At 43.0% G+C, this 25,780-nt stretch overlaps 1 protein-coding gene across 2 annotated transcripts; it reads right to left on the minus strand.

The window, feature by feature from the left end:
- Positions 1-619: 619 nt before the first annotated feature.
- Positions 620-25,392, minus strand: MTIF2 (mitochondrial translational initiation factor 2). Of its 2 annotated transcripts, none has more exons than XM_058667802.1 (16): positions 25,375-25,392; positions 24,868-24,971; positions 23,022-23,128; positions 19,388-19,613; positions 18,911-19,022; positions 15,444-15,615; positions 14,798-14,958; positions 13,064-13,240; positions 9,800-9,939; positions 8,986-9,110; positions 7,541-7,745; positions 6,028-6,280; positions 5,548-5,688; positions 3,794-3,958; positions 1,204-1,344; positions 620-808 (listed from the first exon to the last, which is right to left on the minus strand). In XM_058667802.1, the coding sequence occupies exons 4-16, from the start codon at positions 19,604-19,606 to the stop codon at positions 636-638; spliced, it is 2,184 nt and encodes a 727-aa protein (XP_058523785.1). In that variant the 5' UTR covers positions 19,607-19,613; positions 23,022-23,128; positions 24,868-24,971; positions 25,375-25,392; the 3' UTR covers positions 620-635. The 2 variants fall into 2 exon arrangements, with proteins under 2 accessions (XP_058523785.1, XP_058523784.1); XM_058667801.1 differs by having other exon boundaries at positions 25,359-25,376.
- Between the last annotated feature and the right edge of the window lie 388 nt (positions 25,393-25,780).

Genomic DNA, 25,780 nt, shown 5'->3' on the forward strand with positions numbered 1-25,780 from the left:
TCTGGGTGGTGCAACATTTGATATGTGGTGTGTTGCATGGAAAGGTTGTTTCAGTCATTGCATGGAAAGGTTGTTTCAGCCACTTGGAAACATCTTGTTTTTACCTCATGCCAGCTTCTTGAGGGGACCTCCCCATAGTATAGTGGGAACTGCCCTGTCTGTGCTCACTGGATGCCAGTCAGACCATTCCTTTCTGGCTGAATGCTGTATGCTAAAGATGGGTGCTTAATCAGAAGGAATACAAAAGAACCAATTAAAAATTAAGATTGTTTCAGGCAGCATTTAATGCCTGCCACTATGTGAAAGGCAGAAATACAGAGAGAGAGGCAGATCTTAAAATCTGCTGTTTCGGTGCTGTGTCAGAGACCCTCTTAACCAAAGAAAATAGCATAAAGCAAGATTTTATACAAAAAGGCAGGCAGATCCTCTATCCACTGGCCCACCAAAATACCCTCAGTAGCTAGAGTGCAGCAGGCTAACAGGAACCCGAAACTGGCTCGCCCTTGGTCAGGGTGGCAGGGATCCAAGAGCAGCACCTGCCCTGCTGTCCTGCAGGGGCACCTGGGCAGATTCCGACCCAGGCACTCCGATGCCAGTGTGTCAGTCCTTCCTGAGCCACTTAGTTTCCATAGAATTTAAAATCCTGGATCCCAAGAAGTCTTGGCTAAAACTTCCTTTTCTTCATAACAAACAATTTCATCTCCCACTTTAAATTCTACCTTTTCGTCATCTAAACTAAGACCACAGTCCATTCCAGTTTTGATGGTCGAAACATCGTCTTTATGGTGCTTCAGTGAAGTTAATGAGCCTTTAAAAAAACAATTCAAGGTTAGTTTACTCATGGTAAGCAACTACTACATGCCATACAGTTTAGTATTAAATTTGTATTGAAATCATTGGAGTCCTCATGCTAACTGGGTCTAGATATTGATAAACAATTTGTTCTGAACAAGATGTGACCGGTTTTAAGGTGGATGGGGATTATATCTAAGACTGGGGACTGGAGTGAAAAAAGACAAGGTAAAAGAGCATGTCAAACATTAAGTTACAAAATGATGGGAGTAAAAGGGAGGTAGAGGAAGCCCACAGTTGCATGGGAGCCAAGAAATGGCCTGTGTGGACGCTGGGAGTAAGGGAACAGGCTTCTGTGTTTCCATGCCGCGAGCTGGTGACTGACAGCAAGAAATAGATTGACTGGCTTACCCTTCCAAACGATGTGTCCATTTCGGATTAGTTTAAATTTTTTCTGTTTTTCTAACTGTCCCTTTTGGACTCTGCAGCCAGCGACAGGCACTTTTTTCTTCCCTTCTGTTATAGAGAAGGTAGCAAGTATTGAAGCTTCACCTTTAGAAAGAACAAATTCACAACAGGATTCTGAGAAGACTTTCTAGAGTGCAAGCATTAAAGGTGTGAGAAAACAAATTGAAATTGAAAACACTGATTTACCCAGATACTCTCCTGACCAAGATTAGGAATAAAAACAAATGAGAATTCTTATTTCACTTGGCTATGTGAAAGCTTCATTTTCAGCTTTCCTTCACTGCTTCTCTTTAACATGACCTGATTTGGTCTGATCACCTATAAACTGTATCAATTACTGACTTGCTTTTTCACTGGCTGGAAGACATTCCAGTAATGCAGTAACATACTACAGTGCTGTTACAGCCTGGGAGCTGTGTTGGTGTTCTGACTGCTGTGCTTACTCAGTAGGCTGCTTTACAACTGTTGTTCGCTTACAAACAGATCTCCGCATGACTGCATGGCATGTCAGAAAAATCCAACATAAATCTGCATGTGGACCAAAAATGTAAAACCAGATCTCATCATGAGGAAGTGGGCAAATTCAAACTAAGGGACGTTATACAAAATTGCTGGCCTGTATACATCAAAAGTGTAAAGGTCAAAAATATAAATTGAATAACTTAAGATTACATAAGGCTATAGGAATAATACCAACTAGGGGCCATCACTGTGGTACCGTGGGTACTACCTACGACAACTGCATCCCATATTGGCACTGGTTTAGTCCTCACTGGTCCAGCTTGGAAAAGCGATGGCCCAAGTGCTTGGAACCCCACCACCTGTGTGAGAACCTGGATGAAGCTCCTGGCTTCAGCCTGGCCCAGTACTGGCTGTTGCAGCCATTTGGGGAGTTCTCTAATAAATAAGTCTTTGAGAAAAATGCTTGAGGGGTCAGCACTGGGACACAGCATGTTACATTTCCATGACAATCCTACATGGGCACTAGTTTGAGTCCCAGCTGCTTCACTTCCAACTCTGCTCTCTGCTATAACATGCCTGGGAAACCAGCAAGGAATGGTCCAAGCACTTGGACTCTTGGTTTCAGATAGGCTCAGCTCCAGCTAATGCGGCCCTTTGTGACCCAACAGATGGAATACCGACCTCTGTGCCTCTCCAATTTAAAAAAAAAAGTTTTGTTTTTCTAATTGGAAAGGCACAGTTACAGAAAGAAGTAGACACTGGTCTTCCATCAACTAGTTCACTCCCCAGATGGGTGCAATGGCTGTACCTGAGCTGATCCGGCAGTAACCAGGAGTTTCTCGCACATGAATGCAAAGGCCCAAGGACTTAAGCCATTCTCAGCTGCTTTCCCAAGGAGCTAGATCAGTGGTGGAGCAGCCAAGGCACAAACAGGATGCTGGCATTGTGAGGCAGAGAATTATCTTGTTGAGCACAGCATTGGCCTCAATAAATTTTACTAAAAAATATGTTACTGGTTGGGTCACTCAAGTTTGACTCTAGCTTTCTGCTAACCCTGGCAGACAGCAGTACTGGCCCATGTCACAGGGTTCTAGCCAGCCAGGTAGCACTGCACTGACTTCCTGGCTTCTGGCTGCTGGTTTCAGCCTCAAGCCCAACCACTGACTGAAGAATGAACAAGCAGTTGAGAATCCTCTGTCTTTAAAAAAAAAAAAAAATATATATATATATATATATATATGTGTGTGTGTGTGTGTGTATGTGTGTCAATATTTTTTGTACCACAGTAAATTCTCTTTTAATTTGATTTTCCACAGTTTTTGAGGTACCTTCCCATTTAGAACTAAATGAGCACATGATCTCAAACTTACCTTCAAATCATCCAGTAAAAAGCCAACTGAGTGTGTACATACCATGGGGGAGGAATAAGACAAACAGGGCAAAATTAAACACGATGAACTCAGTAAGGGTTTAGCGGAGTTCCTAAAACTTTTTTTCTTTTCTTTTTTTACTATTTTTTAGTGTCTAAATTTGAGGGCAAGATCCCATTGCATATCTGCCTTGTGTCCTTGAAGCCCAAGCATGTGTTACAGAAGGCAGCTGATGAAAACACATTCAACATTAGAACAAAGTCTCATTTGACAGTATTTATCTTTTCTAAAACAAAATACATACTGGAAAGGCTCACATCGTGGCATAGCAAGTAAAGCTGCCGCCTGCAATGCCAGCATCCCATCTGGGACGGTTTGAGTGTGAGTCCCGGTTGCTCTATTTCCAATCTAGCTCCCTGCCACAGCCGGAGAAAAGCAGGGAGTCCTTGGGCCCTACTATCCTAGTGGGAGATGTGCAAAAAGCTCCTGGCTCCTGGATTCAGCCGGGCCCAATCCTAGGCATTGTGTCCTCTAGGGAGTGACCAGCAGGTAGAAGATCACTTTCACTGTCTCTGTAAAAAAACATGTACTGGAACAAGAATACACTTGCAAGTGAAACACACTTCAGCTGCACTTTGCTGTCAGGCTGTGCTTGCAGCACTTAGACATGAATGGCCAGAAGTGAGTCGGCGAGCATTTACCTACTGTGTGTTCTTCCACCGAGCAGGGTAATCTACTGCTCAGCTCCTCTTGCAAATCTTCAATTAACCGGTAAATGATTTTGTGAACTTTAACTTTTACTCCTTTTTTTGCAGCTGCCTTCTGGATAACATTGCTTGCAGTCACATTAAAGCCATAAACAATACCTGGCAAGCAGAAACAATCAATAAAGCAGCACAAATATGAACATGATTTGTCTTTCAAGAAGAAACTCAAATCTCAAGTTTTATTTCCTTTTTTGTAAATTTAGAAAGAACAGGTGGAGGGGAAAAAAATTCATTTTTCTTATGAGATTAGTACATTGAGGGCCAACACGATGGCTCAATTGACTAATCCTCTGGTTGGAAGTGCTGGGCACCAGCTCATGTCTTGGCTGCTCCGCTTCCCACCCAGCTCCCTGCTTGTGGCCTGGGAAAGCAGTCGAGGACGGCCCAAAGCTTTGGGACCCTGCACCTGCGTGGGAGACCCGGAATGGGCTCCTGCTTCCAGACACTGAAGCTATCTAGGGAGTGAATCAGCAGATGGAAGATCTTTCTGTCTCTCCCCTCTGCAGATCTGCCTTTCCAACAAAAAATAAATCTTTAAGAAAATTAGTACATTTATAAATTAATGAAAGAATTTTATAATTATGTTGTCTTATTAAACGAGGAAAATTTTTTATAATTTGAAATTCATTCCTTCCTTTTAGGAACATTAACTGCCCATAAGTACAAGGCAGTATCCTGAACAAAGCTCTGATTTTACACCACAGAAACAAGCAAATACTATTGTATTATTTAATAACAATTCTACAATTATATTATAATCACGTTTCCTGCCATTTTTGTGGTTTATAGGTAAGTATTCAGGTGGCTAAGATGACCTAAGACAGCAGCTTCACTGGCAGTTACAGCATTAACAGTTTCATCAAACTAGTAATTTTCGCAAACAACAAAAATGCATTTAACTGCAGCTATTTTGGGAGAAAAAAAAAGCAAAACGTTCTTGCATTCAACAAACTTAACAAAGTTAACCAAAGCAGTTTAATCAAGAGAAAAACACCATAATGCCAAACCATTATGAAATCATTCTTAGTAATGATTACTATCAAGAAATCATTCAAGATGTTGTTTCCACAACAGAGTGTAGCTTAACATACACTGCATTCCTCAGCATGGCTGGCAACACCTTTCAGCAGCAAGGGTGACACCAAATGTAAGCCAACTTACCAGATCTCCGTGATTCATTGATCTCACATACACGTTTTTTTCATCAGATGTTGAACTGGGTTACAATGACAGTTTTGAGACCCCTTTCTGTACACCGCGTTATACTAATACAGATGTCGGCTTCTAAGCATTTAAAAGCTTTCAATTAGCAAAAATTGGTGGCCAGAAGTAAAAGATAAATGCAAGTAGTGGCTATGCTGATTACAGAGTTAGGGACACTCAAAAGTTAAAATTAATAAAAGACAGAGAACCAAGACCTGGGAGGAGAGGGCTAGAGAGGTAAGTACTAATGTTTGAAACAAACAAGAAACATTACTGGGTTTTCAAACAGTTCCCCAAGGTTGCAGAATTATGACTACAACAATGTACATCCTGTTTGACTCAGCTGCTGATCAGGGCTGGACTACACAGGAACAGCCATGTTGCTGCGTATGTCAGCTGCAAGGAGCCAAGCATCAATACAGAAGCCAAGGGCTGCCAACGGGATTCGGCAACACAGTTTAACATACAGGAAGAGGAATACTTACCATTAAATGTTTCGGCGAGGTTCACATCATTCTCACTAATATCACCCACTCCAAAATGAAGTAATTCTAGTTCGCACTCATGGGAAGCATCGTAGGTAGCCATAATGTTCAAGATGGCCTCAACAGAACCATCCACATCACCTACATAGAGTGACAGTTCAAAACCGTGAGGCTAACATGTAAGCAATAACATACCCCACAGTGACAACAATCTGCATAAAGCCACCACAGGAATGACATTTACACAAATTCCACTTTTATTGGGGTTTAGCATTATACTTATTTAACTTGATAAAGCACAATGAGCCAAATGTTAATTACTAAAAAAAAAAAAAAACCCTTAAATTTACAACAAAATCAGCAAGTAAGGTTCACTCAGGACATACTTTGATAATTTTCAATTAAAGGCCCAAAGAAATTTTGAGAATAAATATCTATACTTAAAAAGCGTAGCTGTAAGGTAAAATCATCAAGAGATACCTTTAATGACCACAGGAAGTACGTTTGAGTCTCCCCCTGGTTTCTCCTTCTGCTTGAGGTATGTCTGCTCCTTCCTTTCTAGGTACTTCATGTAAGATCTCTCCTTCCAGTGCAAAGTGCCGTACTTGTCACGGGCTTTCTGATAGGCCTCCTGGTGTTCCTTTCGCTTTTCTTCTATTATCTTCAGGTCATCTTTGTTTTTCTCCTGCTCTTGTGCATACTTCCTCCAGTCAACAACTTCACGTGCCCGTGGCTTAACAAGAGGCGAAAAAAAATCAGTGTCATTTAATAAAATCAGACACCAGTAACTGTTAGAGGTTTCGTATGTCCCTTCATTATGAAATTTGTTTAAATCATATATGAAATCACTACTTTCATTTGACAGTTTATTAAATAATGCATTGCTGAAGTTACTTGAAAATTTCAGGAAAATAATTCTACAGGGCTGGCATGGTGGCATGAGGGTTAAGCAGCCGGCAGTGATGGTATTCCTTGTAGACATTGGGGTCTCCACATTGGGGGTCTCCTTGGCTGCTCCACTTCCAAACCAGCTCCCTGTTAATGCACATGGCAAAGACCTTAGACCCCTGCATCAATTTCATTTCAGGTAGAACGCCTGGCTCCTGGCTTCGGCCTCACCCTATCCTTGCTGTTGCAGCCATTTGGAAGTGAACCAGTGTAGAGATCTCTCTCTCTCTCTCTCTCTCTCTGCCTCTCTCGCTCTGTAACTCTTTGAAATAAACACAGAAATAAAATCTTAGAGAAATAATAATTTTGTAGCCAACTATTAAAATGCCATGGTGGGGAGGTGGGGTGGCACTGGCAGGGTAAGCCTGCACCTGTGATGTACCAGTTTGAGTCCTTGTTCCGCCACTTCCCATCCAACTCTCTGTTGATGGCCTAAGAAAAGCAGTGAAAGATGGCCCAGGTATTTGGGTCTCTGTCACCAACATGGAAGACCTAGATGAAGCTCCTGGCTCCTGGTTTTGGCCTGGTCCAGCCCCATTTGGGAATGAACCAGTAAATGGAAGACTTCTCTCTCTCTCTCTCTCTCTCTATTTCTCTCTTTCTCTCCCTCTGTAACTTTGACTTTCACATAAACAAAAATAAAGAAAAAATGGGGACGTGGGCATTGCAGCACAACAGGATAGCTGCTGCCTCAGATGGAAATGTGCTTCGTTGTAGCCCCCATCTATAAAAAAGGAAAAGGCGATGGCTCAAGTGCTGGGATCCCTCCCACCCACGTGGGAGACTGGGGTGGGTTTTTGGGGCCCTCACTTTGGCCAGGCCCCGTACAGGTTGCTGTGGCCATTTGGGGAATGAGTCAATAGAATGAAGGTCTTTCTTTCTCAGTCTCACCCTTTTTGTTACTCAAGTAGTTAAAAATACATGAGCAAATACTGAAAAATAAAATAACACAGTTTGACAGATTCCCCCTGTCAGTTCTTTATAATCCAGAATTTACCAACAGTAGACATCAATATACCTAACATGAAAATGAAGCTGGATGTACCTCAGATTCTACTTCTAGAATTTCATCACCTGCAGAAGGAAGGTCTTTCCAGCCAATAATTCCCACTGGCATGCTGGGATAGGCCTCACTGATTGTTTTTCCATTTTCATCAAACATCAAGCGTACTTTTGCCCAAGTTTTTCCAGCAACTAGAATCGAGCCTTTCCTCAAAGTTCCTCTTTGAATTATAGCTGTAGTAACAGGGCTAAAGTGGAAACAAGAGCATATATTGTCCATGTGAGAGGGTGTCATTCTACTACCTAGAACAGAGATAACTCAATGAGGCTAAAATATTAACAGACATATGAATACACATGGCTAATGCCCTTCTCAATTTCTTAAGCAGTTTTTCATGACATAACAAGATTTCTTCATAATAGCAAAGAAATGGAAGTGGCCCAAAAGTTCGTTACCAAATGAATGAATACTCTGTTCAAACAAAATGTGACATTATCTTCAAGGGAATACTATGCAGCCCTAAAAAGGAGGGATGTCTGCTTTAGGCCACAACGTGTGTGACTCTCTACAACATTACACTAAATAAAATAAAACAGTCACAAGAGGACAGACACTATATGTTTCTATTCATGAACATAGGCAAAATAATAAAAATATCAAAGAGAAAGCTGTCAAAGGCATGGGGAGGGCAAATCAGTGCATTTTAACAGGTTTAGAAAGTTTCAGTTTGGGAAATGAAAAAGTCCTAGAAACCTTTCATAAAACTGTACACTGAAAAACAGTTAATGTAAAAAATTTAATGCTACATTTCTCTTGCCACAAAAAACGTAAAACCACTTCTAGAAGGTTATGCTAAGGAAGGGAGCAGGAAGCAGACTGCTCTGAGAGAATCCCAGTTCACTTTCTGTCTCACCCCCATGGATGCACCTAAGACACTCAGAGACTGCTAGGAGACTGCTCACAGTAGTTCCACAACTCTCCTACAGTCAGGTAGGAGTATTCAAGAAAAGAACTGCATTTCAATTCTGTATGTACGGCAAAGGTCATTCATAAAGAATTTATAAACCCTAAAATGTAACAAGTGATATTTCAACCCAATTCATGTTAATCTATTTAAGAGACTTTAACAATGCGGAAAAATCTAGGGAAAAGATTTTTTAAAAAGTGAAGTACTTCAGTCATCCAGATATGATTTAAGTAGCTGCCCCAACATTCATTCACGTTGAGCCAAGATCCCCTTCTTCCTCAAAGGCTGCATAATACCGCCCTGTATGCATACATCACAGAGGGTTGCTACGGCTGCTGACAATAACTGATTTTGAGTGTTCTGTGTGCTACTAAAATAACACCCTTCATGAAAACAAATGCTTTGAAAATTCTATTCATAGACAAACAATAACTTAATAAAATAATACACTGTTATAAATTAAATCATAAAACTGTTGGAATAAAACTATTTTATAAAACAAGCACTTTAGCAGTCCTACCCTCTTCCTTTGTCTGTGAAGGACTCGATCACCGTTCCTTCCACTGGACCAGTGCGATCTGCCTTCAGTTCTAATATTTCTGCAAGAGCAATTGTTGCTTCAGCCAGAGCCATCAGGTTATCACCCTTAAACACAACAATGAAAGTTATTACTACATATTAATAAACATTATCTATAAATATAAATCCCAATGTCAGAAAGCCATGGTCCTTGACATTAACTGCACTTTTCTCTTTAAGCAAAAAAAAGCAGGAAAAAGGGACCAAGGAATAAATGGATGGAGTCAGCAAGAAACCCTGACCCAAGGACAAATCTTACAAAGGACACATGGATATATTTTTCTACAGGATGGCCACTGCCGGTACTGGCTAACGTTCCTTCATATGGGACAGAGTCTGAAGCAGCAGTTAATAATCAATGTGTGAGTCCAGCACGATGGCTCAGTAGCTAAATCCTGACCATGCATGCGCCAGGATCCCACCTAGGCACCAGGTCCTGTCCTGGCTGCCCCACTTCCCATCCAGCTCCCTGCTTGTGGTCTGGGAAAGCAGTTGTGGATGGCCCAAAGCCTTGGGACCCTGCACTCATATGAGACACCCTAAAGAAAGCTCCTGACTCCTGCCTTCGGATGGGCTCAGCTCTGGCTATTGCAGCCATCTGGGGAGTTAAACAGCAAGAGGTCACCCTTTTTCTCTCTTTTGTAATACACACATACATACATATTCTGTAATGTTCTGCAGGGGTTAACACAAGATAGCCGTTAGGAAGAGCACTCCTCTCCCAGCACTGCTGTCCCCATGGCACCCACACTCACCGTCAGTGCAGAGACATGCACAGCTTGCACATCACCTCCATAATCTTCACACACCACATCGTAAGCCAGCAGCTCTTTTTTCACCTTCTCAGGATCAGCATCAGCTTTGTCACATTTGTTTATGGCAAGGACAATAGGAACTGAAAGAGAAAGAGCCAAGAAAGGGCAAATGAGGGCTTGTTTAGGTCCAGGTATTCACAGCAAATGACACACACCTGTTCGGGTTTTCTCCAACTCAGTGGATATACTTATGTAAGAAAAGGTCTGGAGCCCAGCGTAATAGCCTAGTGGTTAAATCCTTGCCTTGCATCCGCTGGGATCATATATGTGGGCCAGTTTGTGTCCCAACTGCTCCACTTGCCTTTAAACTCCCTACTTGTGGCTCAGGAAAGCAGCAGAGGATGGTCTAAGACCTTGGGACTCTGCACCCACATGGGAGAGCCGGAGGAAGTTCCTGGCTCCTGACTTCTGATTGGCTCAGCTTCGGGCACTGTGGCCAGTTGGGGAGTGAACCAGTGGATGGAAGATCTTTCTCTGTGTATCTCCTTCTCTCAGTAAATCTGCCTTTCCAATAAAAACAAACAAATCTTATAAAAAAGAGAGAAAAAGATAAGGTCTGACAGACCTATTTTAGAGTTATAACACTCCGGTCTGTTTTCTACATGAAAAGGAAACCATATGCAAGAATAGAAACCTAAGGTGACCACCCACCCCCAAAATAATATTTTTAGGTAGAGAAATGCTGCCAGTAGTCCTGAATCAAAACCAACAAAAAGAATCAAGGGAAGATTCTGATTCAATAGCATCAGATAACATGACTATTTTTCCTGGCTTTATTAACTCATTGTGAAACCAAATATCTCATCCTGGATTGAAACTAAGCATCACTATAGCAAAATTTTCTATTAGGTTTATAGCAACTGTATTCTCACACCGAGCTCAGTGAACAACACATAGCAGGCTCACAATAAACATTTACTTAACAAATAAGTCAAATATCCTATAATATTCTTGCCATTATTAACTAAATACACCTTCTTGTTAAATATATCAAACAAAATTCAGAAAGATAATGCTCTAGTTTCACCAGCTTCACAATTTTGTTAAGTACTAAAATAATAGAAATTGCAAAAGATATCCAAAGATCCTTAACTTTCCATGACTTATTATTGTGAAAAAATACAATCTGTGCTTATGAATTGGAATTGAATGGAGACCACGAGAATAAGTACAAGAAGCATAACACCAATTAAAACATCTCAACTGCTTTGCCACACAATCTGCAGTAGATTTATGCCTGTATTCCTTTTGTCACTTATTGCCAGAATCATTCCCTATGTGCCACTTAATATTAACACCAAAACCCATTTAAAAACATTTTTTTTTTCCTGAAGAATTAAAAACAACAGAGAGAGAATGGTATTGTGACATAGCAGTTAAAGCGGCTGCCTGTCCTGTAAGTCTGCTTTCAAATAAATAAACCTAAACAATTAAAAAAAAAAAAGCCGGGGCGGGGGGAGAGAGTAACCTTGGAACTCTGAAGATGCAGGTTCCAAAGGCAGCAAGTTGCAGCTTAGCTGTAAGCACAGCAGGCGGTGTGCTGACTGAGGCTACGTGGCCTTCTCACTGTAAGATGTCAGGCCAGATCAGGGATTCCAAATCCTATTTTTTTCCCTCTAATTAGCATAGTTCTGGGAAATAAAACCTACTCTATTGGGTACATATTTTCAGTGGTGACACCTGCAGGGACATAACAGAATAAAAATGAAAGCACAGAGTATGTATATTTGTGCTATTTGTCATCACAAGCATTTGAAAATCATTCTGTTTTTTAAGCTTAGTTTTTATTTACTTTTTTTTTTTTTAACTATTTTTTAAGAAGAAAGAGACTGGTTCACTTTCCAAATGCCCACAACAGCCGGGTCATGTTGAAGCTGAAAGCTCAGAGTTCCACCTGGGTCTCCTACGTGGGCAGCAGGGACCCCACTGCTTGAGGCCTCACCTGCCGCTGCCCAGGGTGTGCCCTGGCAGGAAGCTGGAACTAGAAGCAGAACCAGAACTGCAGCCCTAGCGGCCTGCTAATCACTGTGTCAGATACTTGCCTGGATTACAGATTTAAGAAAAATAAGTAAGACAGAAGCTGACTCAGAGAATTTCTACAATTTTCAATTTTATCTGCTTCATCAAACAAAACTTATTCAAAGCAGATGATTGCGAAGTGAGAACAATTCCAGATAATAAATAAAAATAACACTATCACTATGCAAACTTTAATGATGCAACTGATAAGAACAGGAGCTCATTATTCTTTTCTATTTTTTTTTTTAAATCTTATTTGAGAGGAAGAGAGACAGAGCAAGGCAGAGAAAAAGAGCTCGCTTCCGCTGGTCTACTCCCCCACAGCCCTTTGGGCAGGGGCTGGGCCAGGCCTAAGCTGGGGTGCAGAGACGCAAGCCAGCTCTGCCATGAGCACGTCTGAGGCCCAGCTACTCGGATCATCACCTACGTTTACCAGCTTGTGATGAAGCCAGAGTGTGGAAACCAGGAGCCAAAATCTAAGCCCAGCACTCAGACGGGGGACACAGGCACCTTACTGGGCAAAATACCTGTAACTATTCTTACTTTTGATATCTTTTTTTTTTTTTTTAAAGATTTATTCATTTTATTACAGCCAGATATACACAGAGGAGAGACAGAGAGGAAGATCTTCCGTCCGATAATTCACTCCCCAAGTGACCCGCAACGGGCCGATGCGCGCCGATCCGATGCCGGGAACCAGGAACCTCTTCCGGGTCTCCCACGCGGGTGCAGTGTCCCAATGCTTTGGGCCGTCCTCGACTGCTTTCCCAGGCCACAAGCAGGGAGCTGGATGGGAAGTGGAGCTGCTGGGATTAGAACCGGCGCCCATATGGGATCCCGGGGCTTTCAAGGCGAGGACTTTAGCCGCTAGGCCACGCCGCCGGGCCCATTACTTTTGATATCTTTAAAAAAAATTTTTTTTTTGATGATAAAAAGTTTAAAACAAAAGTCATAGTAGAGAAAAGATTATACTTGTGGTTTACAAGTCCTAAGTCTCTTCCTATTAGTTATAAGTCAATAGGAAAACAACTGTCTTTGAGGTTTATCTATAAAGTAGTTATAAAAATATTGGGATTGCTCTGAAGAATAAATGAGCACATGTAAACAGCCCTGGAACTGTGAATGTTAACAGGTCCTGAAAAAATAAAACAACTTGCTGACAGGTATCTGTCAGCTACACTGCACCTTGAGCATCTCTGGCATGCTGAATAGATTCCACAGTCTGTTTCATCACGCCGTCATCTGCAGCTACAACCAATACGACGATGTCAGTGACTTGGGCACCTCTGGCTCTCATTGCTGAAAAAGCAGCATGGCCTGGGGTATCGAGAAAGGTAATCTTCTCCCCAGAAGGCATAGAGACTGTGGAAACAGAAATCCAAGAACATGAAGAACCCTTATTAGGAAAAACAGTATGTGACAGTATCAATACTTTTATTTCTTCCACTAAAGATTTATTATTAAAGATTTATTTATTTTTATTGCAAAGTCAGATATACATAGAAGAGGGGAGAAAAAGAGGAAGATCTTTCATCTGATGATTCACTCCCCAAGTAACCACAACGGCCAGAGCTGAGCCGATCCAAAGAGGCCAGGATCCCAGGAGCCTCTTCTGGGTCTTCCACATGGGGGCAGGGTCCCAAGGCTTTGGGCCGTCCTCGACTGCTTTCCCAGGGCACAAGCAGGGAGCTGGATGGGAAGTGGAGCTGCCAGGACACGAGCCAGTGTCCATATGGAAACCTGGTGTGTTAAAGGCGAGGACTTTAGCTGATAGGTTACCATGCCTGGCCCTCTTCCACTAATCTTAATCAGAATACACAGATCATGCCCTCATAATGAAAAGTTATACAATATCTGAAAAAACTTCCATGTAGTAATTTCCAATTAACATTCTTCACATTTCCAGCCTATGACCAATTTCCTAACCATTCTGAAACATATTTTTGCAGACAGAACAGATGAATAGTTGTATAGGGTGTCACCCGTGCAATGGCACATCATGGCCACACAACTACCTAGAACCTCAGAAAGCCACTTTGAGGGTCCTGATAGCCTCGCAGTTCAGGTCCTTGCCTTGCACATGCCAGGATCCCATATGTGCACAGGTTCTAAACCCAGTGGCACCAATTCCCATCCAGCTCCCTGCTTGTGGCCTGGGAAAGCAGCCAAGCATAGTCCTAAGTCTTGGGACCCTGCACCTCTGTGGGAGACCCAGAAGAGGCTCCTGGCTCCTGGCTCCAGATTGGCTCAGCTCTAGCCATTGCAGCCACTTGGGGAGTGAATCATCGGATGGACAGATCTTCCTCTCTGTCTCTCCTCCTCTCTATATATCTAACTTTGCAATAAAAATTTAAAAAAATCTTTAACAACAACAAAAAAAGCCACTTCGGTATACAGTTAACAGCTTTTGATTTCAATCCAACAACCTTGGGTTTAAATTAGTTTGAGAAAATTACTTAACCTGAAGAGTTTCCAAGCTCCTATCTTGTATAAGTAAGAACATGAGTATGTACCTCAGGACATTGTTGTGAGGATTAAAAAGGTAAGGCATACAAGGCGTTCAGCATGGTGCTAAAGAAGCTAAGTGCTGGGTAAATTGTAGGTATTATTTAATTAGTAATAGCATCAACAAAATCTAGTATTGGACGTCTTGTGGATACAATTCACTAATGAAAATTTTAGACTTATACTAAACTGAAAATAAAGTAAAATAAAAAAGGTAACACAATTTATTTCTTATATAATATATATGATAAAAAAAGAATATATGACAAATGGCATTATACATTTTGTTAATCCACTGGACTTAAGCTTTAGCCTTCTCTCTTACTTTGAAATTGAATATTTCATACTGATGTGTGGTTTAATAAAACAGCAAGTGGGGTTCCCAAGCATGTTGGAGGTAATCTGCATTCATACCAAGAAAGGCACCAATGTGCTGAGTGATGCCTCCAGCTTCCATTGCTGCCACTTGAGTTTTTCGAAGTTTGTCAAGTAACGTCGTTTTCCCATGATCAACATGGCCCATGATAGTAACAACTGGGGACCTTGGGGTTAATAAGGCTGCATCTGCCGGGGGCCTACAATTAATAGCAAACGAATTTCATGTCTTCAATATCAGAAACACTTTATACCCTATGAATAATTTGCAGTTATCTCTGTGTGTTACAATTAACAATGAGATTCAACACTCAACTTTTATTTCTTTTATTATTGTTCTACACATGCAATAACAACAGAATCTCTATTTATAATTAGCATCATTTTAACAATGATCAGAATATGACCAAATTATAAAGTTCAGACAATGTATATGCTTAAACTATGAAGAACAGAGTCTCAGATTTTTTTTTTAGTCTTAAGAGTTTTTCATAAAAATAACATACTTTTTGATGCTTTAAGGCACTTTGAAAAAAGTTTACCTATATCCACACATCATTTTATTTTAAAAAATGAAGGTTTTTTTGTTTTTTGGTTTTTTAAGTTTACTTTAAGCGTACAGCTTTCCACTAAAACCTACGTGTAAAGTTACACAACTTCTCCTTGCCAGAAAACATGGTTTTACCTTCTTACTACATCCTTATTTTCTCTGACTTTGTCTTGCTTTAATTTACTCCACTTCAACTTCATGTCTGCCTTTTTAATCACTTCTTTGATCCAGACTTCTTCTAAACGTGAGTTTGCTTCTAGGGAATCGACATCAATAGCAGTGTTCAGTAGAGCTTCATATACGTAATCTGATGGAAATAAAAGAAAATCTTTACAATCTTTACAATACATATTATTTCTACATATTCATTTCTGCATATATATTTATGTACCTCATAAACCATCTGACATCAACAGTACATTAAGTTGTATGTTATATATAAATACGTTTATAAAGTTTGCTTTTTTTTTTTTAGATTTACTTATTTTTATTGCAAAGTCAAATATACAGAGAGGAGAGACAGAGAGGAAGACCATCTGTCCGATCATTCACTCCCCAAGCAGTAGCAACGGCCGGTGCTGCGCAGATCCACAGCCAGGAGTAAGCACCTCCTCAGGTCTTCCATGCGGATGCAGGGTCCCAAGGCCCTTGGATGTCCTCTATTGCTTTCCCAGACCACAAGCAGGGAGCTGGATGGGAGGCAGAGCCACTGGGACCCAATCCAGTGTTCATAAGGGACATATGTGCTTGCAGGTACAGGATTAGCTAGTTGAGCTATTGTACTGGCCTCTAACTCATTTCTTAAAATCTTGCAGTGACATATATCATGCATATCTTAATGTATGCATAGAGAAAAATTCTTGTTATTTGAATATATTCTGTGAAGTCACCACAAATATTAAAAAGTAAATACCGAATCACTGCTGTGAGGAGAAATATATAGGTTAGGTTCCTACAAGCCAAATATTTCAACAATGGGTTTATATATAATATTTTTACAACTGAAACAATTTATAAATGTACTTGTACATAATTGATTCATTAACAGTGAATTCACAGCCAGTAGCACTACCAGTGAAGCCTGAACATGCTATCAAAGACAGGTATTTTCTGTGAGTGTTCCTGCACTTAGGAACATGGCACTTTGGTACTACACTAAAAGATCATTTAAGCAGTAACAGTACCTATGAAAAGCATAAATACTCATAAAATAGGGTAATAAATTGACCATAAAAATGGCATCTGTTTCCTGGCTCCTTGGTTAGGATCAGCTCAGCTCTGGCCGTTGCAGCCACTGGGAGAGTGAACCAGTGAATAAAAGATCTTTCTGTGTTTCCTTCTTTCTGTAAATCTGCCTTTCCAATAAAAATAAAGAAATCTTTAAAAATAAAATAAAATAAAAAGTCAAAATAAGAAAGCATTGCATCACCTAGATCAATCTCAGCCAGAAACAGGGCTTCAGGCAGCTCAAAATCTCATCATCTCATCCAAGTTGAACAGTATCAGCTAAAGCAGCCTGACCATTGACTTGTGAGTGAGAGATACATGAGAGATACATGAATTTGTAAATATAAAATTCATGAATAATGGACAGCATATATACAAACATATAGAAAATATTACTGAATACAAACACAATTTATTTATTATGCATCTATTTAGGGTATCCAGAAAGTTCTGAAGTACAGGAAAAATACTTATTCTCTCATTTAATGTTTTATTATCTTGGCCAACTTCTCTGTGGATAATAATTAAATGTATCTGCGTTGATAATGAAGTTGTATCACCAGGAATGCCTTAAGCAACTCAACTATTTACCTGATGCATTTCTACTTCAGGACCCTCAGGTTTCCAAAACACCTAATGTTTTCCAAAATTGATTTTCAGTTATGTTCTGGGTGAGATGCAATGACCAGTCCTGATGATCCTGAACAGGCGAAATCCTACCACAAGAGCAGGACACAACTAAGCTAAAGGAACACTTTGCTCGGCAGTGTGCTGGTGAGCGCTTCACAACCAGGCCCCACCAATCCAGACACACAAATCCCTAATTTACGGCATTTCTCTTTCTCTTTTTTAAGACTTATTTTTCATTTGAAAGTCATTTGAAAGACTTATTTTTCATTTGAAAGTCAGAGTCACAAAGAGAGAGAGACAGTCTACGGCCATACCACCCTGAATGCGCCCGATCTCGTCTGATCTTGGAAGCTGAGCAGGTTTGGGCCTGGTTAGTATTGGGTGGGAGAGAGAGACAGAGGAAAGGAGGGATATCTTCCAACTGCAGGTTCATTTGCCAAATGGTCACAGAAGCTTCTTCCAGGTCTCTGACATGGGTGCAGGTGTCCAAGGCCTTAGACCACTCTCTGTGGCTTTCCCAGGCCATTAACTGGGAACTAGCTCAGAAGTGGAGCAGTCAGGACTAGAACTGGCACCCACATGAGATGCCAGCATTGCAGATGGAGTATCATTCTACTACACCATCACACCACTCCTTCTCTTGGTTTATCTTAATCTGAGTGTCCCATGGGAGAAGACTGTTTGCCGTCCGGGGCCCAAAGGCAGAGGTACAGGCAGAATGGGAGAAAGAGATCTCCTATCTGCTGGTTCTCTTCCCATTTAGCTGCCACAGTCAGGGCAAAGGAGGAGAGACAGAGAGGAAGATCTTCTGTCCATTAATTCACTCTCTAAGAGGCCAAAATGGCCAGTGCTGCACCGATACAAAGCCAGAAGCGTCCTCTGGGTCTCCCACACAGATGCAGGGTCCCAAGGCTTTGGGCCGTCCTCGACTGCTTTCCCAGGCGACAAGCAGGGAGCTGGATGGGAAGTGGGACCGCTGGGATTAGAACCTGTGCCCATATGGGTTCCCGGCGCATTTAAGGGAAGGACCATAGCTGCTAGGTTACTGCGGGCCCTACTTATACAATTGTATCAGTGTAGTTTTCTTTGGAAACATTTCAAAGGATGTAGCTGTATATATTTATTCTCTTAACATTTTCCACCTGCAAAGCAACCACAAAACCTAGGGCAGGTATGTGGCATAGCAACTAAGATGTTCCTTGGTACATTCCACATCAGAAAGTGTGCTTTCAATCCCAGCTTTACTTCCAATTCCACTTTCCTGCTGATGCACACTTACAATGCACCACTGGTCACTCAGGTACTTAAATCCTTGCTCCTGACTTGAGTCTAGCCCAGCCATTGCGACTTCAGGAACTTGGAAGGGTTCCAGCAGATCAAAAAAAATTTTTTTCTGCTACCCTGCCTTTCAAGTAGCTGGAAACAAACATTTAAAAAAACAAAAACCTGGGACCAACAGCTCATAAAATGTCTCAGAAAAAAGTTTAATTTGGATAAGAAGATCTTTTTCTTTTTAATATGAGAAAATCTGACCACTTTTACTAGAAGCAAGATATCAGAGAACTACCTTTGGCAAAATCAAGAAACTGTCAGGATTTATGATCTCAAGTGGAACATATGGAAGCCACTTAACATCTTTGTGAAGTGACAGTCCACTTTTTCTCCTTGAACGCCTTAATCCCAAGGCAAATAAACTTCAGGTCCTCCGTGTTCCCACTTCTCCCGTGTCCGACTGTCTGGCCTACCTGCGTCTTTCTCCATTGCTCTAGCCAGTTCCTCAACAGTCATTCCAATCCATACTTCTATCTCCTTTTTGGGTTTCGTTGAAGGTAACTGAGGTTTCCATGGCTTTTTTTCCTATTCCACAGATGGAGAGATAAGCAAGAAGGTAAGAAGGCATTTAAGTGGTAACTGAGGTTTATTCTGGAATATCTACCATAATCATGGTTACTGGTGCTATCAACAAACACTCCCACAGCAGCTAAACCTTAGACTAAAACAGAAATCCAGTATCCTGAATTCACTGTTATTCTGATTTCCAAGTAATCCAACTCATCAGCAGGACCCACCATCTAGCTGGAACATCACTTCCTCCCAAAGAGCCACTGTCAGAAGCATAACCCTAAGAAACAGGTTCTTTAGACACAACGCTCTCCTGAGCAGGCCCAGTCACTGCCACCTCAGACCAAGAAATACAAGAAGCAAGAGAAATCTCCAACTACCTTCTTTGTTACCAGCAGCCTATACTGACATAAAGCTGTCCTGAGGAGTAGGTCTCCCCTCTGGGGCCAGGCGTACCGCTGCGCTGTCCCGGCCAGAGGAGCGGAGCCACAGCCTCGGCCCCACCTGGCCGACGCTCTCCTTGGACCCAGGACATGCAGCTGTCTACAAACAGTGTGCAATTGTAGCACGTTCTCCAACTTCAACAGCTTCTGGCTCATATTCCTCCTAGAAAAACATGACAGATTTAAAAATGACATATGGTTATGATTTGCTGTTACTATGTGTACAGCACTGTACTACAATGAGTGAAATGTGGTTCTTGCCCTGCAAGAGCTTAAACTCCAGAGATGGCATTTCACACCAAGCCAAGTACTCTCCCAACTGTAGCTGCTACTACTGTTACAGTTACTACCATGATAGGACTCAAACACAAACACAAGCACTACCTTTCCTCACTTTTTAAACAAGACTTATTTATTCTTACTGGAAGAGCAGATATACAGAGAGTAGGAAAGGCAAAGAGGTCCCTCTGTTGATTCACTCTCCAAATGGTAGCAACGGCAAAGCTGAGCCGATCCAAAGCCAAGAGCCAGGAACCTCTTCGGGTCTCCCTCGAAGAGACAGGGTCCCAAGGCTTAGGGCCATCCTTAACTGCTTTCCCAGGCCACAAACAGGAAGCTGGATGGGAAGTGGAGTTGCTGGGATTAGAACTGGTGCCCATATGGGATCCCAGCACATGCAAAGTGAGGACTTTAGCTGCTAGGCTACTGTGCTGGGCCCCTTCTTTCACTTTTGAATCAACTGCTGTATCAACAACCACAGTGAATTTTCCAAAATGTAAATTTGATCTCATCATTTATCAATTAATTAAACACACTGCAATGACTCCCCATTATTGCCTATTCAACGTACAACTTGAAGTGCCTGTGGTGAGGGTTAAGCTGGTGCTTATGGTTTCCACAGGTGACATGAAGCACTGGGTTGAGCTGCTGCTACTCAGCTTCAGGCCCAGCTTCCTACGAATGTGGTTGGGAAGGAAGCATTAGATGGTTCCATTGCTCTGGCATTGTCATCCACATAGGAGACCCAGGCGTTCCTCACACCTGCTTTCAGCCTAATCCAGCTACTGTACCCACCTGGAGAATAAACCAGTGGATAAAAGATGTCTTTCTCTCTGTTTTTAAATAAACATATTTATTTGGTCTTTTTTTCATGCACAACTTTGGGGCTGACACAGTATTTCAACAGACTGATCCTCCACCTTGCAACTCCGGCATCCCATACGGGCATGTTCTGGCTGCTCCACTTCTCATCAAGCTCCCTGCTTATGACTGGAAAAGCAGCAGAGGATGGCTCAAGGCCTAGGGACCTCGCTCCCATATGGGAGACCTGGAAGAGGCTCCTGGCTTCAGATTGGCTCAGCTCCAGGCATCTAGAGAGTAAAGCAGCAGATGGAAGATTTCTCTCTCTCCTCTCTGTACATTTTTCAAATAAAAATAAATTCTTTTTAAAAAACACAAATCTTCCTAACATGCTACATACCTTCCTTCACCTGTAACCCTCTTACAGCCCCCTCCCTCCTGAGGTTCTGTCATTCCAACCTGCTTGTATTCATTGGTCTGTCATCTAATTTCTTGATCATTGCATATGCTTCCTCCAGCTACAATCGAGATTCATTTCATGCTAACGTCCCTCTCCCCATCACACCTCCTCCAGAAAAACACTTTATAATGGGAAGAAAGCAACCAGTACTGATTAAATAATGTCTTTCACATATTATCCTTGAAATAAGAGCTTACTGAGAGAAAATTCCAATAAAACTCATCAGTAAAAGTTTTTGCCTCCCAGATCCTCTATCTCTTCTCAAGATGAAATTTTAAGGTCTCTTAGTCATTTGAAACAGTATACACATCCATGAAAGAGACACAGAGGGAGACTCTTTTGGCTTCCTCTCCAAACAGCTCCAAGAGGCAAAATTGCCAGTCAGACGCCAGGAGTCAAGAACTTCTTCCGGGTCTCCCACATGGGTGCAGGAGCCCAGCGACTTGAGTTATCCTCTGCTGCCTTCCCCGACATATTAGCAGGAATGTGGACTGCAGCAGTAAGGACATGAACCGGCATGCATACAGTATGTCAGCACCACAGGCACTGACTTTACCTGTAAGCCACAGCACCAGCTCCTTAAGACCACATTTCTTCAGCTTTTCAGTCCTTAAAAGTCAACAGAGCCCAGCATGATGGCCCATTAGATAAATCTGTTCAGACCCAAGGGAACCTGCTTTCTGGAAAGATTCTGGAATGTAGTAGAGTAGCCCACATTACAAAAATTACCCTTAGTGGATTAGCGTGATGTCTCAATTGACTAACCCTCTACCTCCAAGTGCTGGGATTCCATATGGGCATCAATTCATGTTATGGCTGCCCCACTTCCCATCTAGCTCCTACTTATGGTCTAGGAAAGTAGCAAAAGATAAGCCAAAGCATTGGGACCCTGAACCCATGGGGAGACACAGAAGCTCCTGGCTCTTGGCTAAAAATCAGCTCAGCTCAGCTCTGGCCATTGCAGCCATTTGGAGAGTGAACCAGTGGGTGAAAGTCTTTGTTTTCCCTTCTCTCTGTAAACCTGCTCTGCCTTTCCAATAAAAAAAAAAAAAGCCAAGAACAACCAACATAATGTTGGTAAATGTTTCCCAAGAGTCATATTCCAAGCACTGTGCTTCATGTTGCTGAATCTAAACTTCATAAGCCATGGTCCCTTTCACACAGAGTTCACTGCCTTTAAAGGATTCCAGTGCTCAGGCAACCGAGATGTAATAACTAATTACAACCCAGGGTGGCATTCTCACTGCAATAACGCACGCCACTCCTCCTATAAATTATGAAACTTAATGGGCTTTTTGAATGAATAATAAATTTGTAAGTGGTGGTCTTGGTCTTCTTAGACTCTTCTATACAGATTTCCTTTTACTCACTTCTCAAAAACACTTCATCAAGGAAAGAAAGGCACTTGGCCTAGTGGTTAAGAAACTGATTGAGAGCCCCTCGCCCCATCCTGGAGTGCCCAGTGGTGGACACTGGGCTCAGGCCTGCATCCAGCCCTGGGAAGCAGTGCTCATGGCTTAAGTAGTCAGGCTTCTCCCCCTCCCCGCAGCATGAGGCCTGGAGTGACGGAGCATCTGAGGAGCCCATGAGGAGTAATGAGTGTACGGGAGCACTCTCTGCCTTTTTCTCTCTCTAAATCTCTCCCCCACCACCAAACAAAAAAGCCTCGATCAACATCCATTTTTTAAAGACTTATTTATTTGAAAACAGAATGAGAGAGGAGACAGAGTTAGAGATCTTCCATCTGCTGGTTCAACCCCCAAATGGCTGCAGTGGTCCCGCTTGGGCCAGCTTGAAGTCAGGAGCTGGGAACTCCAGCATGGACTCCCCTGGGGTGGCCGGGGCTGGGCCATCTTCCCTTGCTTGCAGGTGTGCTGGCAGGGAGCTGGGCTGGGAAATAGCAACTGGAATTCCAACCAGCACTCATAGCACTCATACATCCCCTATATGTATGTAATGGCCCTGATCAAGCATTAAAACACAAAAGAAAAGAGGTAACTGAAACAGACAACGATATAGCAAGAAAGGTACCTGACTAGGGAAGAAAACAGCCCTGGAGGGACCTGCTCAGAGTGGGTGTGCACTCGAAGTGTTCCAAGTGAGTTACTTGTCTCTAGTGGGCGGCATTTCCACTCTCCCTGTAAAAAGAAAACACATGTGTACAAATGTCCTTCCTAATACCAGGCAATAAGGAAGCAATGGAATGATGTATATTCTTTGTCATTAGCAAAATATTTTAAAATTGTTTTTCAAATTATGATTTATATGCTTTGATAAATCACTGCATTTATGTTAGAAATATTTACAAGACACTATCTTGTTTACTTATAGATAATTCTGAGGTTTTTCTTTATACATTTAACAGTCATCACTTTTTAAAAATAAAAAAAAAGAGGGAGAAAGGAAGAAAGGGGAAGAGAGAAAGGAGAGCGGGCCACTCCCATTTAATGCCTCACTATGCAAATGCCTACAAAAGAGGCAAGAGACAGGAATTTGATCCAAGGCTCCCACTGGGGTACCACAGCACCTTTTTTTTTAATTAATAAATTTATTTTTATTGGAAAGGCAGATATACAGAGAGGAGGAGAGACAGAGGGAAAGATCTTCCATCCGATGGTTCACTCCCCAAGTGGCCGCAACAGACGGAGCTGAGCCAATCCGAAGCCAGGAGCAGCCAGGAGCCTGGAGCCTGGAGCTCTTCCCCCAGGTCTTCCACTCAAGTGCAGATTTGAGCCGTCCTGGACTGCTTTCCCAGGCCACAAGCAGGGAGCTGGATGGGAAGCGGGGCCGCCGGGATTAGAACCAGCACCCATATGGGATCCCAGCGCATTCAAGGGTCTACGCCATTCAGCCGGGCCCAAAGCATCTTTTTCATTTGTTTAAATATTCGTTTACTTATTTATTTGAAAGTCAGAGTTACAAACAGAGGGAGACACTGAGAAGGATCTCGCATTTGCTGGCTCACCCCACAGATGGCTCCAGTGGTTTGGCAGGGCCAGGACAAACCAGGGGGACCCACACACTTGGTTCATCTCCCACTACTTTTCCAAGGCCTTTAGCAGGCAGCTGAATGGAAATGGAGTATCCAGGACATGAATGAGTACCCAAAGCGATGCTGGCATTGGTGACAGTGTTTTTAAACACTATACCACAACACAGCCCCAGTACCTCAACATCTTGTTATGCCAAATGACTACTCCCAGATCTAACACTCTAAGTAAATATTAAAATACATGTGATTCAATTTCTAAGAAGTACATTAAGATTTTAGAAATTCTTTCAATAGTAACCATGTATTTAAACACTTCAAGAACTGTACATGCAGGGCCCGGCACGTTGGCCCAATGGCTAAGGTCCTCGCCTTGTACATGCCAGGATCCCATATGGGCGCAGGTTCTTATCCCAGTGGCACCAATTCCCATCCAGCTCCCTGCTTGTGGCCTGGGAAAGCAGACAAGAACAGCCCAAAGCCTTGGGATCCTGCACCCGTGTGGGAGACCCGAAAGAAGCTCCTGGCTCCTGGCTTTGGATCAGCTCAGCTCCACCTGTTGTGGCCACTTGGGGAGTGAATCAGTGGAGAGCAGATCTTCCTCTCTGTATATCTGTCTTTCCAATAAAAATAAACAAATCTCAAAAAAAAAAAAAAAAAAAAACCAAAGCAGAGTACTCTAGAAGCACAGGATTCCTTAGGGGATTACTTTTAAATGAGTGTGAAGTCATAACACACACACACACACACACACACAGAATAATGGGATGGAGCCGACTGGAGAGAAACTCAAGTGTGGAGACTTAACATGGCACGAAGGCACCCTGCTATTTACCCCAAGCCCTTCACGTGCACAAAAGGAAACGGGGTGCAGAGGGGTCAGGGCACCTTCGCCAGGGACGTCCGGCTAGCTCTCGGCAGTCAGCGCTGCAGCTGGGTGAACAGCTCCTGCAGGGTGCAGCTTCGTCGCTTGGATAGTCTTGGCAAGCAGCCTGGAAAAAGGATTTTGGAAACACACGGCTGCATTAGCGGAAACGACTGAAAGCAGAAGCCGGGAGCCCTGAATTCTTCTGAGAAGAGCTCAGGAGCCACTGGAACGACACCAGGGCAAGTTCCCTTGAAACCCAAGTCCAGACACAGCGCGTCACAGCACCGTGCACACTACCAGGTCCAGGTCCCAGTCCAAGGACCCCACTGCACGCTACCAGGTCAGCCCCGGCCCAAGGATCCCACTGCACGCTACCAGGTCGGCCCCGGCCCAAGGACCCCACTGCACGCTACCAGAACGGCCCAAGGACCCCACTGCACGCTACCGGGCCGGCCCCGGCCCAAGGAGTCCACTCACGCGGCACCAGCAGAAAGTCGCGGGATTCTCTTACCCGCCCCAAAGATCACCTTCCAGACCCGGAAGTAGGGGAGTCGGCGAGTCCGCTCCGTAAACACTCCCCGCCGGGCTTCCGGTCCCGTCCGCCCAGTCCTTCCTCACGGGGACCGGGCTGCGGGCGGCGGCTCCCGCGGGCCGGTCCGCCCCGTAAACACTCCCTCCGGGCTTCCGGTCCCGTCTGCCTTTTCCTTCCTCCGGGGACCGGGCTGCGGGTGGCGGCTCCCGTCAGCCCCGCCGGGCCATCCTCGCTGCTTCGACGCTCCTGCAGCTCCCCGCCCAATCCCTGGTACACTAGAGCCTTTTCTGAGGGAAAGCTAGCGAGAAATGTGCCTGAAAGACACTGGTTCCTAACCAGAAAGAGTGCGAGGGACGGTGACAGTAAAGCACTTGACACGATGAGAAGAGGACTGTGTTTTC

Source organism: Ochotona princeps, chromosome 8 (assembly GCF_030435755.1).
Source record: "Ochotona princeps isolate mOchPri1 chromosome 8, mOchPri1.hap1, whole genome shotgun sequence".
In the NCBI taxonomy this organism is placed as follows: Eukaryota; Metazoa; Chordata; class Mammalia; order Lagomorpha; family Ochotonidae; genus Ochotona; species Ochotona princeps.